The 16,697-nt window shown below is 35.9% G+C and overlaps 2 protein-coding genes across 2 annotated transcripts; one reads left to right on the top strand and one right to left on the bottom strand.

The window, feature by feature from the left end:
* Window positions 1–2,408: 2,408 nt before the first annotated feature.
* Window positions 2,409–3,695, top strand: LOC132161893 (E3 ubiquitin-protein ligase PUB23). The gene has a single exon (XM_059572111.2). The coding sequence runs from the start codon at window positions 2,460–2,462 to the stop codon at window positions 3,660–3,662; it is 1,203 nt and encodes a 400-aa protein (XP_059428094.1). The 5' UTR covers window positions 2,409–2,459; the 3' UTR covers window positions 3,663–3,695.
* Window positions 3,696–14,419: 10,724 nt separating this feature from the next.
* On the bottom strand, window positions 14,420–16,502 carry LOC132169346 (uncharacterized). The gene is made up of 4 exons (XM_088511341.1): window positions 16,170–16,502; window positions 15,079–16,068; window positions 14,897–14,953; window positions 14,420–14,425 (listed from the first exon to the last, which is right to left on the bottom strand). Exons 1-4 carry the CDS (start codon window positions 16,440–16,442, stop codon window positions 14,420–14,422), a joined length of 1,326 nt encoding a protein of 441 aa, XP_088367467.1. The 5' UTR covers window positions 16,443–16,502.
* Between the last annotated feature and the right edge of the window lie 195 nt (window positions 16,503–16,697).

The raw sequence follows: 16,697 nt of genomic DNA, 5'->3' as shown, positions 1-16,697 counted from the left end.
ATAATTTAAAACAGTAAAGAACGTGATAAATGCTTCTGTATACACTCTCAAATGTACACTTTTTGATGTGTAATTGAAAATTATTATTAAATTTTAATTTGATTGTTATTGAAGTGTTGATCTAATGGTAATTTTTATTAACACGTCCAAAAATATGAAAATAAGTGTGTGCAGTATTTCTCAAAAACAATTCTATGCCCTTCCCCTTGAATTTGTTCATTCTTGCTCTTGGTTTGAAGTAGAAACTTTCATAACTAAAATTTTAATTTTTTAGAGATGATTCTTCTAGTATATCTTAATTGTTGCCTATAATACACAAACTTTTTATTTATAAGTTTGATCAGAGACTCTCAATCAAAATTTTACTTTTATTATTCCTCCCATCAAGGTATAGAACTTAATTTCAATTAGAATTCTATTAATAGTGTTCTTATTAGAATTAAATACAAAACACCTTTGAAGGGAAATGGCCTTTTTTTTTTTTTTTTTTGCATTCTGCTATCATACTTAGCTTACATGACATATTCAATCCACCTTTGATTTTTTTTTTTTTTTTTTTTTTAATTAAGATTAATATGATGATGAATTGAGCATGTCACGTCAGCAAAGTACGTTAGAAGAATGCAAAATAACATTCCTCTTAATTAAATCATACTAAATCACATGTGGCATAGCTGCATAGGGGCACCATTTTAAATATTAGAGAACATCTTACAACACATACTTGGTTTTTTGTTATCCTTTTTATCATACGAGGGATTTGGTAGGAAATTGAGATGTAAACTAAGAAATTAAAGAGTTAGATGGTTGTAAAATTGGGTGATGAGAGTAACATATTTGTTGCGTTAGTTTATTTACGAGCAAGATGAAAATGTTGAACCAGTTCAATAACGTACGTTCATGAATTGAGTCTGAAAAAATAATAATTGACTACTTGCTGAATTATATATCTTTGTAAATGATGCCAATTTATTAGATAAGTTCATGACATTTCATGCTAGATTGTATGAGATCACTCAAGATCTAGTCCTGTTAACAAAATTAAGATATATATATATATATATATATATTATTATTTCTTGGTGAGAAAAAAAAAAAAAAAAAAATTAATGAATACAATGCAGTACTTTAATATAAATTACCCGCAGATATATGCATGCAAAAATCACTTTTATAATATATATATATTTTCATGTGAAGATGTAGATCATGACAAGATTACTTGTTAGTTAGTTATCTGATTGTTTATGTTAATTAGATGACACGTTGACAAAGTATTTGAATCTCTTTATTTTATTCTTAATTTTTATTAAAAAAAAAAAAAAGATTGATTGGCGCCGACGTAATTCTGGAAATTAATAAAATATTGGTGAAAGAAACAAATTCTCAAATTTCTCTGATACTGAGAATAAAACCGACTATTAATCCTATATATTAATTTCCTTCAACTTCTTCCCTCTAGCTCCGGTCGCCTAAATGATTAAATAAATAAAACTTTTTATAGTAAATTTGTCAAAAAAATAAATAAATTAATTAATTAAAAGAGTATAAAAGGTCTTAAGAAAAGTAATGAGACTTATAAAAAAGAAAAAGGGGATATGGCATTGTTTAAGATTCCAACTAAAGCATGTCTAGCTGCTTTTCTTTTATTAATTCGATCTCTTTTCTCTTCTTTTCTAGGAAAATTTATCTTTCCTTGTGCAGGCCGAAAGTGTTTATGATAAAGTGAAGTTGAATTAATAGTGATTTTCGTACATGGTTTCTAGATATATAGATAAGGTTTTACAAAATTAAAATTGATAAAATCGTCATATTATTAATTAAAGTCCCAAAATCTATGGAATGCTTCGTACGGCCGTTACAAGTTGCAATGGGGGTTGGGTTGACAAAGGCAAACGTTGAATCATTTGGCCCTTACTTACCCTAATTATATATTAAATCATGCGGACAAATTCAATTTATGCAACTCAATTTCCCCATTTGAAAAAGGTTCGTTGGCCAAGTAGAACCATGGAGTGACATCGTTTTCTAAATAAACAAAATTGACAATTCCTACCCCTCCCACTAGCTTTTGCCGGCAAGTGGACGCTTCTAAAAAGCACGAGCTTCAAAAAAAATTAAAAAAAAAAAAAAAGAAATTAAACATATAGACTTGTAGAGAGAGAAAGAAGAGAGAGAAAGTCAAAGGGCGTGGCACCGGATAATGCACAGTCAATTAACCAGCCATTGATGACCGACTCTTAATAGCTTGGAAAAGTCATCTCTCTCTCTCTCTCTATCTCTCAACGCTCTCATTTTGTCCGTGTTTTGACTTTCTCATTTTGTAAACCTCACTCCTCAACGCGTATATAAAACCCCCCCCCCCCCCCCCGATCTCCTCTCCCAACATCTTCAAACCAATTCACACAGCTAGCGCCTCTCTAACACCTTCAAACTTTTTATCTCATATCTGAAAATCAATGGACGAGATCGACGTTCCTCCCTTCTTTCTCTGCCCCATTTCTCTGGAGCTCATGAAAGACCCCGTCACAGTCTCCACCGGAATAACCTACGACCGCGAAAGCATCGAAAAGTGGTTGTTTTCGGGGAAGAACAACACCTGTCCGGTTACAAAACAAGCACTTCCCGCCGACTGTGATCTCACGCCAAACCACACTCTCAGGCGATTGATCCAGTCGTGGTGCACCATGAACGCTTCACATGGCGTCGAAAGGATTCCGACCCCAAAGCCTCCGATCAGCAAAACCCAGATTGCCAAGCTCCTCAACGACGCTAAATCCCCACACTTGAATACCAAGTGTTTGCAAAAACTCCGCTCTATCGCTTCGGAGAGCGCCGCCAACAAACGTTGCATGGAAGCTGCGGGAGCCGTTGAGTTCTTAGCTTCCATTGTGAGCTCAACAACAGTAGAAGAAGCTTCAAGCGCCGACGCCTTAAGCATCCTCTACAGTCTCCAGCTTTCAGAAGCCGCTCTGAAGAATCTCATCGGGAAAAATGGCGAATTTATCAAATCATTGCTACGAGTCATGCAACGTGGCAGCTACGAGTCTCGTGCTTATTCGATTTTGTTGTTGAAATCCATGATGGCAGTTGCTGATCCGATGCAGATGATCAGGTTGGAAACCGAATTCTTCGTCGAAATAGTGCAGGTTTTGCATGATCAGATCTCCCAGCAGGCCTCAAGCGCCGCATTGAAACTACTAATCCAGCTTTCTCCGTGGGGGAGAAACAGAATCAAAGCCGTCAATGGAGGCGCAGTTTCTGTTTTGATAGGACTTCTTCTTGATTCTTCCGAGCGAAGGGCTTGCGAGATGATGTTGATGGCGGTAGACATTCTCTGTGGATGTGCCGAGGGGCGGGCGGAGCTCTTGGAGCACGCTGCGGGGCTCGCCATCGTGTCGAAGAAAATTATGAGGGTTTCGCAGGTGGCGACCGACAAGGCGGTGAGAATTCTCCTGTTGGTTTCGAAGTTCTCGGCAACTCCAGCGGTTATTCAAGAAATGTTGCAGTTGGGTGTGGTGGCAAAGCTATGTGTGATGCTTCAAATGGACTGTGAGAACAAGGCTAAAGAAAAAGCTAGAGAGATACTTAAGCTGCACGCTAGGGCATGGAGGAGTTCTTCATGTATACCAAAAAACTTGCTCTCTTCTTATCCATCTTGAGAGAGAGACTGGGAGAGAATTAATTTCCCTTTTTAATTAGGATCCTTTCTCTGTGTACATATATAATTGATTTAGTTCCACAAAACATTGGTGGAATATATAAGATCATTTCAAATTACAATTAAGTTGTGTTATATATTTTTCATTAATCGCTTCGAATTAATCTTTTGCTAGGGCGTTTTCATTAATTCTAGGGCTTGGTTCTTGTAGTACAAATTGTTTGAAACCATGAAATATCATGGGCAAAAACATATATGCTTCAATAATGTTGGACATGACACTTAATTAGGTCAAGCATATCCAAGTATTAATTCGTTCTATAATGTTAGTTCTTGTGTTGGCTTAATTCAGTTCCAAAATGCAGAGGCTACTGTTTACGAGCTCAAACACTGATATAGAATACTCAGAATCCAATCTCCACCGTTCATAATGTAGATTCATGTGTTATGAACGTCCCTGCAAAATTTCAGCTCAATCGGACCACAAACACCCATCGATCGGGGCTGCTGATCAAGACTAGACAGCATTTCCAGAATGCTGTTTCACCCATGTCCGGACATGCCTTCCCCGGGTCCGGACCTCATTTCCAGAAACTCAAATTTTGCTCCGCAAAGCCGTGTCCGGACAGCCCATTAACATGTCCGGACACCCCGTAAGTTTGAGGCCCAAAAACGTGATTTTAAGTGGTTTAAGTCTAGAGTTTTGTCGGGGGTATATATACATCATTATAGAAGATAGAAGTACGAATTTTTCACCCCAAAGAGTTCGTCGGAGGCTGTACTAAGAGAGATCATATGTGGTGAGCGTTAAATTAAATCTCTTAGAGTTTTAGTTATTCCTTTGATAAATCTACGGTTGAGAAGTCTATCAGAAGGGTCCGGTAAAAGAGAATCACGTTGAAGAAGATTGTGAGCAAGGAGACGAGTTGTAGGCTTGTCGATCTTACAGAGCCAAGGTCTTGCAAAGGGTTGTAAGTGTTCCTAGTGTCTGTAATCTCTGGATAATCTTTTGATAGTGATTTCCTGGGTTTGGCTGCCCCGGAGAGGTTTTACTTTTAGATCGGTTTCTAAAAGGTTTCCTCTTCGTAACCAAAATATCTGTGTCTGCCTCTCTATTGCTTTATATATTTTGGGTGATTGAATTGTTTATTACTTTATAATATTAATTCCGCATAAATTGTGATAAACAAGTTTTTGGAGTCGGCATAGCATTTTTCAATTGGTATCAGAGCGGGTTCACTCTGTTTGGATTAAATTCTTGAGTGAGATCTGTTGACTCCTGTTTGCTATGAATACTTCTCAAGGGGAATATGATCTTATAAACTCCTTCAACAATTTGTTGGAAAAATTCACTCTTTTGAGACATCAATACACAAATTGTTTGGGGGAGTTTCAAGATCTTAAACATGTGAATGAATCTATTGTTACTAAATTGTCTGAATCACATGCTTTAATTGATTCTTTAAAATCTGAAAATTTTGTTTTAGGTTCTAAAGTTGATTTGTTAGAGAATAAATTAAAAGAGTCAGAAACTCAATTGGAAAAATTCTCTAGCAATTCCCTTGAGAATATGTTACATACTCAGAATTCTGATTGTGATAAATCTGAGTTAAGTTTTGATTGTCATGTTGCTTTGTCTTCTAACAATGATTATACTTCCGAGATAATATTTGTTAAATCAGAAAAAGTAGAAGACTCTGTGGTTAAAAGAAGAACAGCAGCTGCCTCGACCTCACAAGGTAAGAAAGTTAAGAAAATTCATATTGAACCTTATGTATCTTACCCCAACTATAGAGTCGTCCATCCTCCTAGGAATCTACCTCCTAAAAGGTTTATCCCTACTTGTCATCATTGTGGAAAAGTTGGTCACATTCAACCCAACTGTTTTAAATTGAAACCTCATGTGCATAAAAATAAAAATTCTGTTTCTAGGAAAGATTATGAGGGTTTGGTAATGATGATGGGAGGTGTGTCTAGAGTAGACAAGTTTGAAAATATTCATGTCTCTACACCTTTATTGAAGAAGGTTTGGGTTAGGAAGGATTATACCATTCACCCATTGAGGGGGAGTGGTAGTGATCTCACCTAAAGTTAGGTGAGTCAATAACATGCCTAGGATTGATTGTTTTGTTTATTTTTGAATATCCTAGAGCGTGTTATTTTTCTTTGCTTTGCATTTTTTTTGTTTTTGCTTTATTGTTTATGCACTGCATTGTTTTTGTTGTTACACTTTCTGTATGAAGAGTATATACATGATTGTTTTGAGATTCATGTTTTGAGGCATATTCATAAAGGATTTTTCAAGAAATTCATATATCATGATCTTTGAAAAGCTTATAGATGAGATGTTGTGTGCGGACCACCAAGATTTTTGTCTACTTGCTAATCAAATGTTCAGGAATGTGTAATGTCTTGTGAAGACCTAGAAGTAGTTATTAAACCAAATCATTATTTTGTAGTGGGACCTATAAGATGTGATGAAAGTTTAATGCTAAAGGACATTCATGTCTTGCCTGTTGTAATCTCAATTCAAGCATGTTGTTTTGTTTTGCATTGCATTTTTCTTTTTTTTGCATTTGTTTTTCTTTTGTGTGCATTTCTTTTGTGAAAAATTTCAAAAAGGCAAAAATATGTTACTTTGATTGTTTCCTTTTCTTTCTTTTGTCTTATGCACCTAGATAGTCCATTAATTTCTCATGTTGCGTTCTATGGATGTAATTCCTCACGTCTTGGAATGTTCTTAATATGCATGAGATGAAAATTTGTGTCAATGGACTTGTTTTTGTGGTTACCTAAAGCCTGAGCTTATGTGGTACATTTTGCTTATGCTTTATCTTTTGTGCACATTTAAGCTTAAATTGAGGTTTTGTTTCACTTTATTTGTGAGGTCTGTTAGGTAACCATATGAGGTTTTTGACTAGTCATATTTTTCAAATTGACCATATGCGAGTTAAACCTAGGGCTTAAAAATTCCTGCTTTCTCTGTTGTGATAAGTACCAAAAGTTTAATGACACTTTCTCAAAGAGAAAAATAAACAAAATAGTGAAACAAATAAAATCAAAAGATCATATTCCAAAAGGAATTTATTTCACTCTGTCAAACTTGTGCAAAATATTTTACAAAGAGAATTGTATAGGATGAGAGTGGCTAGGCCCTAGTATGATAAGGTTTGACTTTTGATTTGATATACTTGTCAAAACCTCATGGTGGTGAAACTTTCTCCTCATTTTGTAAATTGAAATTTTTTCTCTTTGGATGGCTTACCCACACACCACACAAGCATAGGTTGAATGAAACATTTTCTTGGCTTGGGTTAAGCAATATGAGTTTCTAGCCATTTCTAGTATCATGTATGTTTTGCATATTTGGAGCATGTTTGGGATATTCATTGTGCAATACATGAGTCATTAATGTGTTATCATTTGTGTTCATTTGACTTTTGAGGGGGAGAAACATGTTTCGCATTTTTTAGCTTCTTGTTGATTATTGAGTCATATGTTGAGGGGGAGTTTTTGGTGATGTGTGTTCATGATCTTGCATTCTACGTCATTTTTTTGTGATCATGAGTTTTATTTCTGTATTCCTGTTCCACATATGCCTTAATATATTTTGTGAAGTGTTTCAGGAAATATGAAGACCTTTTGTCATTCTGTGACAAAAAGGGGGAGTAAATATGGGGAGATGATGGGATTGGCTCGGCATTTTGGTTTTGTCACTGAATTGCCAAAGGGGGAGTTTGTTAGTTCTTGTGTTGGCTTAATTCAGTTCCAAAATGCAGAGGCTACTGTTTACGAGCTCAAACACTGATATAGAATGCTCAGAATCCAATCTCCACCGTTCATAATGTAGATTCATGTGTTATGAACGTCCCTGCAAAATTTCAGCTCAATCGGACCACAAACGCCCATCGATCGGGGCTGCTGATCAAGACTGGACAGCATTTCCAGAATGCTGTTTCACCCATGTCCGGACATGCCTTTCCCGGGTCCGGACCTCATTTCCAGAAACTCAAATTTTGCTCCGCAAAGCCGTGTCCGGACAGCCCATTAACATGTCTGGACACCCCGTAAGTTTGAGGCCCAAAAACGTGATTTTAAGTGGTTTAAGTCTAGGGTTTTGTCGGGGGTATATATACATCATTATAGAAGATAGAAGTACGAATTTTTCACCCCAGAGAGTTCGTCGGAGGCTGTACTAAGAGAGATCATATGTGGTGAGCGTTAAATTAAATCTCTTAGAGTTTTAGTTATTCCTTTGATAAATCTACGGTTGAGAAGTCTATCGGAAGGGTCCGGTAAAGGAGAATCACGTTGAAGAAGATTGTGAGCAAGGAGACGAGTTGTAGGCTTGTCGATCTTACAGAGCCAAGGTCTTGCAAAGGGTTGTAAGTGTTCCTAGTGTCTGTAATCTCTGGATAATCTTTTGATAGTGATTTCCTGGGTTTGGCTACCCCGGAGAGGTTTTACTTTTAGATCGGTTTCTAAAAGGTTTCCTCTTCGTAACCAAAATATATGTGTCTGCCTCTCTATTGCTTTATATATTTTGGGTGATTGAATTGTTTATTACTTTATAATATTAATTCCGCATAAATTGTGATAAACAAGTTTTTGGAGTCGGCATAGCATTTTTCATATAATTTTGAGGATATTGGGAGCCTTCCTTAATTTCTTGGGTGTGCTTGTGCTTGGAACTTGGAAGTATGGCTTTCAAGGTAGCAGAAGATTGATATGCACGTGTAAATGGTTGACAAGTCCGTCATTAATTAATTAAATTGACAAATCAAATTTTTTTTGCTTAATTAATTCACCAATTATAAATTGCAACATTAATTTATAAAAAAAAAATAGAGAAAATTTCACAAAACTCTCATGAACTTTCACGCGTTTTAAAAGTGCTCTCAAAGGTCAAAAACTCTGAAATAAGGGTATCGAACTTTCAATTTATTTCAATTGCCCCATTCCGTTAGAAGTTTCAGTTAAATCTTGTCAAAATTTTTAAAATACCCATGCTTTTTCTTGTAAAAAAATAAAATAAAAAATTGTAAAGATTTAGGCATTTTATATATATATTTGCAACATTTTTGCAATTTTTTTGTTTTTTATAAAAAGAAAAAAAAATATATGGGTATTTTGGGCATTTTGACAAAAAATTAACAAAAAATCCTAACAACATTGAGCAATTGAAAGTACGTTGGATACCCTTAATTGAGAATTTTTAACCAATGGAAGGTAAGGAAAGTTTTCTGAAACTTCTCTTAGAAGTTACAATATCCTTAAAAATACATTTGTTTTCATATTTATCTCACTCCTATGAAAACCATTTACGATAAAGATGGAAATCTTTAAATTTTATATTTTGTAAGGAAATTGAGGTCAATCCTGACATTGTCCTAATTTTCTTAATTTATCTTCTCAATTTTCTCTCTCCACCGGCGGCGGCCACTGCAGGCTGTATATATTGCTGCGCCCAAGCACCAGGTTTTAAAACCAACAAATTTGGTGGTTTTCTTTTCACGTAATTGAGGAGCGGTCCAACTCCATCGCCCAATTAAGAAGAAAAAGTACTCCACCCTTTAGACTTTAGACTTTAGACTTTCTCATATATATATATATATATATATATATATGTATATATATATATATATGTTTTTTTTACCTTTTCTAAAGAGAAATGCTTGATTACATTAAAAAGTTCATGGTCATATAAATTTTAGGTGACAACTTTATTTTAATTTTCTTACACGAATCAAGATAAATCGTTGACTTTTATACCAGAGGATGTGATCTCAAGGGAGAGTTTACACTTAGTAAGTCTCAAACTTAAGATCTATGAAGTGATACTCCCTAATACCACAAGCCTCAACCACTATTATATATATATATATGGTTTTAACCTCTAAAATTTTTGAAGTCGAAAGTTACAAGGAAATTAGTATGACTTTTCCACATTTCTCAATCGACAGCAGGTAATGACATTTCTCAATTGTCAGCAGCATTGCCTTTTCAATATCATCTCCTATCAGTCTATCACCCACCCTTAATATGTGGAGCAGATTTGTTTTACACTTCTACTAGAGATGGCTTTACTCTAAATTAGACTTAATCTGCCCTCAAATGTACTTGATTGATAGCATCTTTTTTAAATTCAAATTACAACTATATATATAAAAAAAAATTTCTTGACATGTCCGCACAAGAGAAGTAAGGAAAATTCGAACTAGTAATTTCTATTTTATTAAACGTAATTCCAATCGATTGAGTTATCTTTTGAGAATGTATTTTATCTAATATATTTGTTCTGCTGTTTGCCGTGATATTTAATAGAATATCAATTAAGTAATTTTTATTAACTTAAACTTTTGTATTATATAACTATAATATATATTATATAATATACGTAAAAAAAGGTTAATTAGTGATTAATGCTTTTTTCAAAACTTAAAACATAAAATCGTATTTATCTATGTTGTTAGCAATTTTTTCTATTTTCTTTCAAAAACGGCCAGCGTATACGTCTAGGCAGTGACCATGTCGTGTGTCTTCTCAATCCATGCCCCCATTGTTGCACGCCATGTCAAGGTGGGTATTTATATATTATATTCTACCCAACTTTAATTCATATAATATTCTGCCATTTGACTGGGTGTTTTTTTTATATATCATTTAATTTATCAAACCTGGCCTAATTTTAGGCCCTTTTTAAGCGAGACGATCTAGAGTGTTCGTAATTCGATGATTATTTTCTTGGATCATGTGCTTCTGGGATCACAAGTTGCAGCAATAATTTAATATCTTGAATTTTCGAACCAATCAATAATAATAATAATAATAATAAGAGTCATTATGGCACCTAAAATTTTTCATGGCTGACTTAACACGGTCTCGACAGGCACCTGGAACATGTGGTCTGAAAAATTCCTTGAATTTTCTAACCCAAAAAAAAAAAAAAAAAATTTATGTTAATTTTAAACCACAAATTCAAAGCTGAGTTAATAATTAGATAAATGATGTAGTGTAATAAAAAGGGAAATCATATATAAAATCCTTAGGTCAACGCGCTTTTTTTAAAAATTCCTTGGGTATTTTTTTTCGGAAATTTAATCCCTGGGTCACTCGAGACTACTTAAAAACTCCCTACCGTTAATTTTTGTTAACTTCCGTTATTTTAGTTAAACGCACCGTTTTACTTAAGTCCACCTCAGTAGAATTTTGTATCCTACGTATTCACATTGGACACGTAGGATATAAAACTCACCGTTTTGGACCATCCAAAACGGTGAGTTTGGCTTAAAATTGAGGCCTTCTTCTTTGAAACTCTCAAGTTTTATACGGTCAAAATACAAGCCTTCCGATACACCTCAAGCGGCAACCCACCGACGCAGACGCCACCGACGCAGACCCCGCCGGCGACAGAACCCACCGAAGACAGAACCACCGGCGACAGAGGCCACCAGCGACAGTACCCACCGGTTAAATCACCCATTCCGGCGTCACTTTTCAGGCTAGGTTTCCGTCAAATCACAATATTTTGAATCGGAAAAATCTGGTTTCGACGAAGGTATTTTCCGAAATTTCTTTGTGGGTTTTGTTGATTGACTGAAATGGAAGCCTTTAATAGTTGTTTTTTGAATTTTTTTGTTGTGTTGGAAGCTTTTGGTTGAAACCTCATCCCCAACCTGTTGTTTGTCCAACATCTGTCGAATATTGCGATTTTGAGCCAATATTATTGTTGATTGGCAGTGGGTGTGGTCCACCTTGGTTGTGGTCCTGGAATGAGACAGTTGTTTTTTCGTGTGAACTGGCAAGTTGGTCAAGGGGGATTTTTTCATCTGTATAACTATTTATTTGATTTTTTTGCTTCTCTACTCAAATGGTGGATTGTCGAGGACATGAAAATAGGAATTCTTTGTGCATTGTTTACGCCAGCATCATCATGCTACAATTGAACAGTATTTTTTGAAATTTTGGTTTTTTTTTTTTTTTACCTAATAGTTCATGCCATACTTTTCTATGCATGTATTTGTTTTTAGGTCATCCAATATTTTTGCCACCTTTTTAGTTGATAAGAAGAAAGGTCAATTACTGGAAGAAATGTTAATCATATTAGTATTAACATTTGGAAGAAAAGTATTTTTCAATGGAGAAAAAAGTGGTATTATTGTTGGGATATGATAGATTGTGGTTGGTTGGGTTTTGATGACGTCGTAAATTTTTTTAGGGAAGTTTCATCATTCTACAATTGAGCAGTACTATATACGTGGTTGGATGTTACGGCTAATTTCTTTTTATTGCATGTTTGATTACACTGCATATTTGCATGTTTGTAGGGAGCCGCCGCCTATGCTCATATACCATCTCCAGCTACTACACTAACAACTTAGTATTGTTTAGATTACAAATTGAGCAGTACTATTTCTGCAGGGGAATCACATTTTAAACAATGTGATTATCTTTTGTTTAGGGTTTATGGTACATTTTTTTTCCCAGTATTGTTTAGATTACAAATTGAAGTGAGAATAATTGTTTGGGAAGCTTGATTTTATTTTTCTTTTATGATCTTGATTATTCTCTCACATGTCAGTTATATATTGTTAGGTTCATATTATAAGATGAACAGGAGGAAGAAAGATTTCGGGATAGGATACAATGAAAGCGAATTCTACGATGGGAAGATGAAAAAGGTTTGTGAATTTTATTTAGTGAAACCCATTAGGGAACTGTGATTACTTCTAATAATTGTGGGTTTTACTGTAAAATGAACAGTCAATGTCGTCGGCATCTATAACATCATCGGTGAAAGAGGATAAGGAACCTGTGCAGTGTAGGTGCGGACTTACAAGCCCAATTATAACATCCACTACTATAAAAAATCCTGGGAGGCGATTCTATGGGTGTGCTATGTATGACCGTAAAAAGGTATTTGAATTTGGATAATTTGGTTTTAACAAATAGTTATTACTTCGTACTTGTTCGTAATTATCAGATTTTTTTGTGTAATTACAGAAAGTTGGCCAATGTCGTTTTTTCCAATGGTATGACGAAGAAACTTGTGCTCGCGGAAGGGAGGTCCTACCTGCGTTGTATAAACAAGTTCATTCCCTGAAATGTGAAGTGTCATTACTTAGGGGACAACTAAAGATCCAAACATATTTGTTGGTTTTTTTGTTGGTGATTTGTGTACTGTTGATTTGTCTAAGGTTGATGGGGCATTGAGGCATGAGAATGAGGCAATTAGATTATTATCAGTGGAATAGACTATCTATTTTGTTGTTGTCAAGGATATTGTTTACTGAGCTATGTTGTCCACGTGGATATATGGTTATGGCTTCTATGTAACAATTATGTAAAAATCCAGACGTAATTATCAGGTTGGCTGATTACTTTTTTGGAACAACTATTTCCATGCATTAGTTTTATTTGTATGCGGCGATTTATGATTATTTGTATGTTGCTCTTAAGTCTGAAATATTGAACCCTACAGTAGAATTTGCAGACAGAATTAATTTTATCCGTCCACTAATACAATCTGGAATTGGTAATTGCCATGACGAAATTCCAAAATATAATTCAATATACAACAGTGCACGTTTAATGCTTCATGAACAACATTGAATTTTACAAGCACATAAAGTCCCAAAATGAATCCCCCAATTGTTTTTTATATTACAAACATAAAACAAAAAAAGCCGACATATCACTTGATTATGAAATAGGTATACGGGAAAAAGGCAAAATCAAGAGATCTTGTAAGTGATAAATGTGATCATTGTGTGGCACCACTTCCTCGGCTTCTTAGTACACGTGTAGCCCTACGTGTACTACCATGATGTGATGATTCCGCTGCTGCTTCCGCCTGTGGTTCATGTTGGGATTCAAAGAATGCGTTAACAAAAATAATAATTAAGACAAATTAAAAAAAAAAAAAACCGGAAATCATTGTGAATATTACAAATTAAGCACAAGTATATGAGTTTTTTAAGTGCAAAAAAAAACCGCAGACTAATTTACTAAATTACAACACCAATTTCAGCAAACTTTTAGATACTAGGGGGCAGCTATGGAATCATCGGGAAATAAGAGTTTTCTTAATAAAAAAAAAAAAAAACTTGAATTTTACCTGTGACTGAGTAGCCCTACGTGTACGTACACTTGGCTGTGATGACCCGGGGGCTTCTACCTCTGCCTGTCGTTCATGTTGGGATCCAAAAAATGCGTTAAAAAAAAAGGGGGGGGGGGGGGGGAATGATCGTGAAATAAGAGTTTTCTTAATCACAAAAAAACTTGGATTTTACCTGTGACTGAGTAGCCCTACGTGTACGTACACTTGGCTGTGATGACCCGGGGGCCTCTACCTCTGCCTGTCGTTCATGTTGGGATCCAAAAAATGCGTTAAAAAAAAGGAAAAGATTATGAAGCATTTCCAAATAATTATTATATTACTTCTACAAACACTTCTTTAAATAGACAATTTTCTAATAGAAATCAAAGATTAAAGCACCCTCCTTAACCTTAAACTTAAAGCACCCTCCCAAACTTCCAGCTTAGAGTTAGCTCCCATTACTTATTGATTATATTTTTTTGATAAGTAGAGTTAGCTTCTATTATAGTATCATCAATGTTTTCTGAAAAAATGCATACACCATCGGACCTTATCCTAAATAGCTATACTGAGTTCATCCATTACATAAGCAAAGACAAAATCACATCTCAATAACCAGTTTCTATTATAGTAAACTTAGCTTTTTTTTATAACAAGGATTATTGCTGGAGATGCAGAGCAAAATTAAAAGTTACAAGCCAACAACAGGACAAACCAATATTAAGTTATACCTTTTGGTTTTTCCTCATTTTAGAATGACAAGTAATATATATATTTTTCATTTTTTTGACAGCCGTAGAATTGAAGAACTTGGTGACAATATTGGGAATTAATGATGTGGGACACTTGTATGGTGATGACTTAGGACAATCCATTGGTCGCCACATACACTTTACAATGCTGCAGCTCAAAGCAGCTTATTGAATGCACTTCACACTAACCCAAATTCGAGCTTAATTTAATTGAAATATACCATAATCTCAACCAGAATTGTGAATAGTACCCACCACCAATTTCAGCAAACTTTTAGATACTAGGGGGCAGCTATGGAATCATCGGGAAATAAGAGTTTTCTTAATAAAAAAAAAAAAAAACTTGAATTTTACCTGTGACTGAGTAGCCCTACGTGTACGTACACTTGGCTGTGATGGTCCGTGGGCTTCTGCTTCTGGGTGGGGTTGAGCTTGTGATCCCTACAATAATTTAACCAAACATTCAGACAAATACCAACAATAATTATTATATTACTTGTACAATAATAATTAAGTTAACAAATTTTGGAATATGAACCTTATGTTGTAAAATGTATTTGTTTTACCTGTGCTTGAGTAGCATCTTTTTTCGGCTTATATTTCTTCGGTTTCCACCTCTTCCGGTCTGGGTTCAAAGGTAAATGACAACCTTTATAATTATGCCCTAAACCCCCACAATTTCCACATTTAACAATATATCCACTACGGGTTAGCTTGTAGGGGTTAGTTGGCTCATCCACAGCCTTTCGCCTACTAATCTTTGGTCGACCAGGAGCCCTTCTAATGATAGGTGGCTGGATTTCATCGCATGGATCATCAGCTGGCCATGTCTGTGGACCTTCCATGCCATACACTCGAGCTGCATATCCTTGCATATACTTGTCCATCTTGTAATAATCATCCAAATAATCCTCTGGTTTTTGTTTATGCATGTAAATTGCAGCACAAGCATGTGAGCAAGGGATCCCACTCACCTGCCATCGTCCACATGTGCATGTGCGATGATCTAACCGGACTAAACGCCGTGGCTCGTATATGTCCTCGATCTCAAACTCCAACTCATTCTGCCACCGACTAATACAATTCCTTGCACCACTTTTTGACCTCTCCAATTTTTTCTGGATCTTTGGGCATATTGTGTAGTGCGTCGACCGGATTCCATTCCTTTTCTGCTGGAAGCGTGCCATTATTTGCAGACGAATTTCTTCAAGCATAGTCAGTATAGGCTTAATCCTAGCTTCCTTAATCCACGCGTTGAAGCTCTCGGCCAAGTTGTTTAATAACATATCACTTTTGGTTTGGCAGTTGAAAGCATGTCTGGACCATGATGCCTTCGGTACACCACTAAGGTAATCGTGTGCACCTTTATCCATTGACAATATATTCTGCATGTGATGGTCAAACGCATAAACATTGGCTGCACGTGCAGCCCCCCACAACTCATCCTTCATAGCTTTCCCGGTGTAGCCTTTCGCTTTGAGGTTCGCATGTAGATGCCGAACACAAAAGCGATGCTCAGCATGTGGCAACACAGCCTCAACTGCAATTCCAAGCCCCTACACACATAAATTTATGTTAAATTATATGGAACAACATAAAGGAATAAAAGGAATAAAATAACACAATAAGAACATAAATAGTATTTTACACTAAATACCTTCTGTCTGTCAGACATTATAGTCCAACCAAGTCCGCCTTCTGGCCCGCATAAGTCCTCCAATAAAATGGCAATGAACCACTGCCATGAATCTCTTGTCTCTGCCTCGGCCACAGCAATTGCAATGGGGAACATGTCGTCGTTGCCATCCTTGCCTATGGCACACAACAATTGCCCCCCATATTCCCCCTTTAGATGACAAGCATCTAAACAAATTATGGGCCGACAACCATGTCTGAACCCCTTCTTACATGCATCAAGACAAATATACATCCGCTGAAAGAATACTCCATCTCTGTGTACAAAAGCACTACTACCAGGGTTCGTGCTGAGTATTGCCATTGCGTATCTCCGTGTGAGGCGATATTGCTTAGAGTGCCTACCAAAAACTTGATGCAATGCCTCCTTCTTCGCTCTATAGCAACGGTCAATAGGAACATCGATGTTAAGGTCTCTCTTCACCCTCTGTTTCAATGCATATGGTGTCCACGTGGGGTCATCCTTGAAGTCCCTCTTATAAGCACGAAC

This window comes from Corylus avellana, chromosome 10, assembly GCF_965113065.1.
Source record: "Corylus avellana chromosome 10, dhCorAvel1.hap1.2, whole genome shotgun sequence".
Lineage (NCBI taxonomy): Eukaryota > Viridiplantae > Streptophyta > Magnoliopsida > Fagales > Betulaceae > Corylus > Corylus avellana.
Note: the sequence above shows the minus strand (reverse complement) of the source record. Positions and strands in the feature narration are given on the sequence as shown.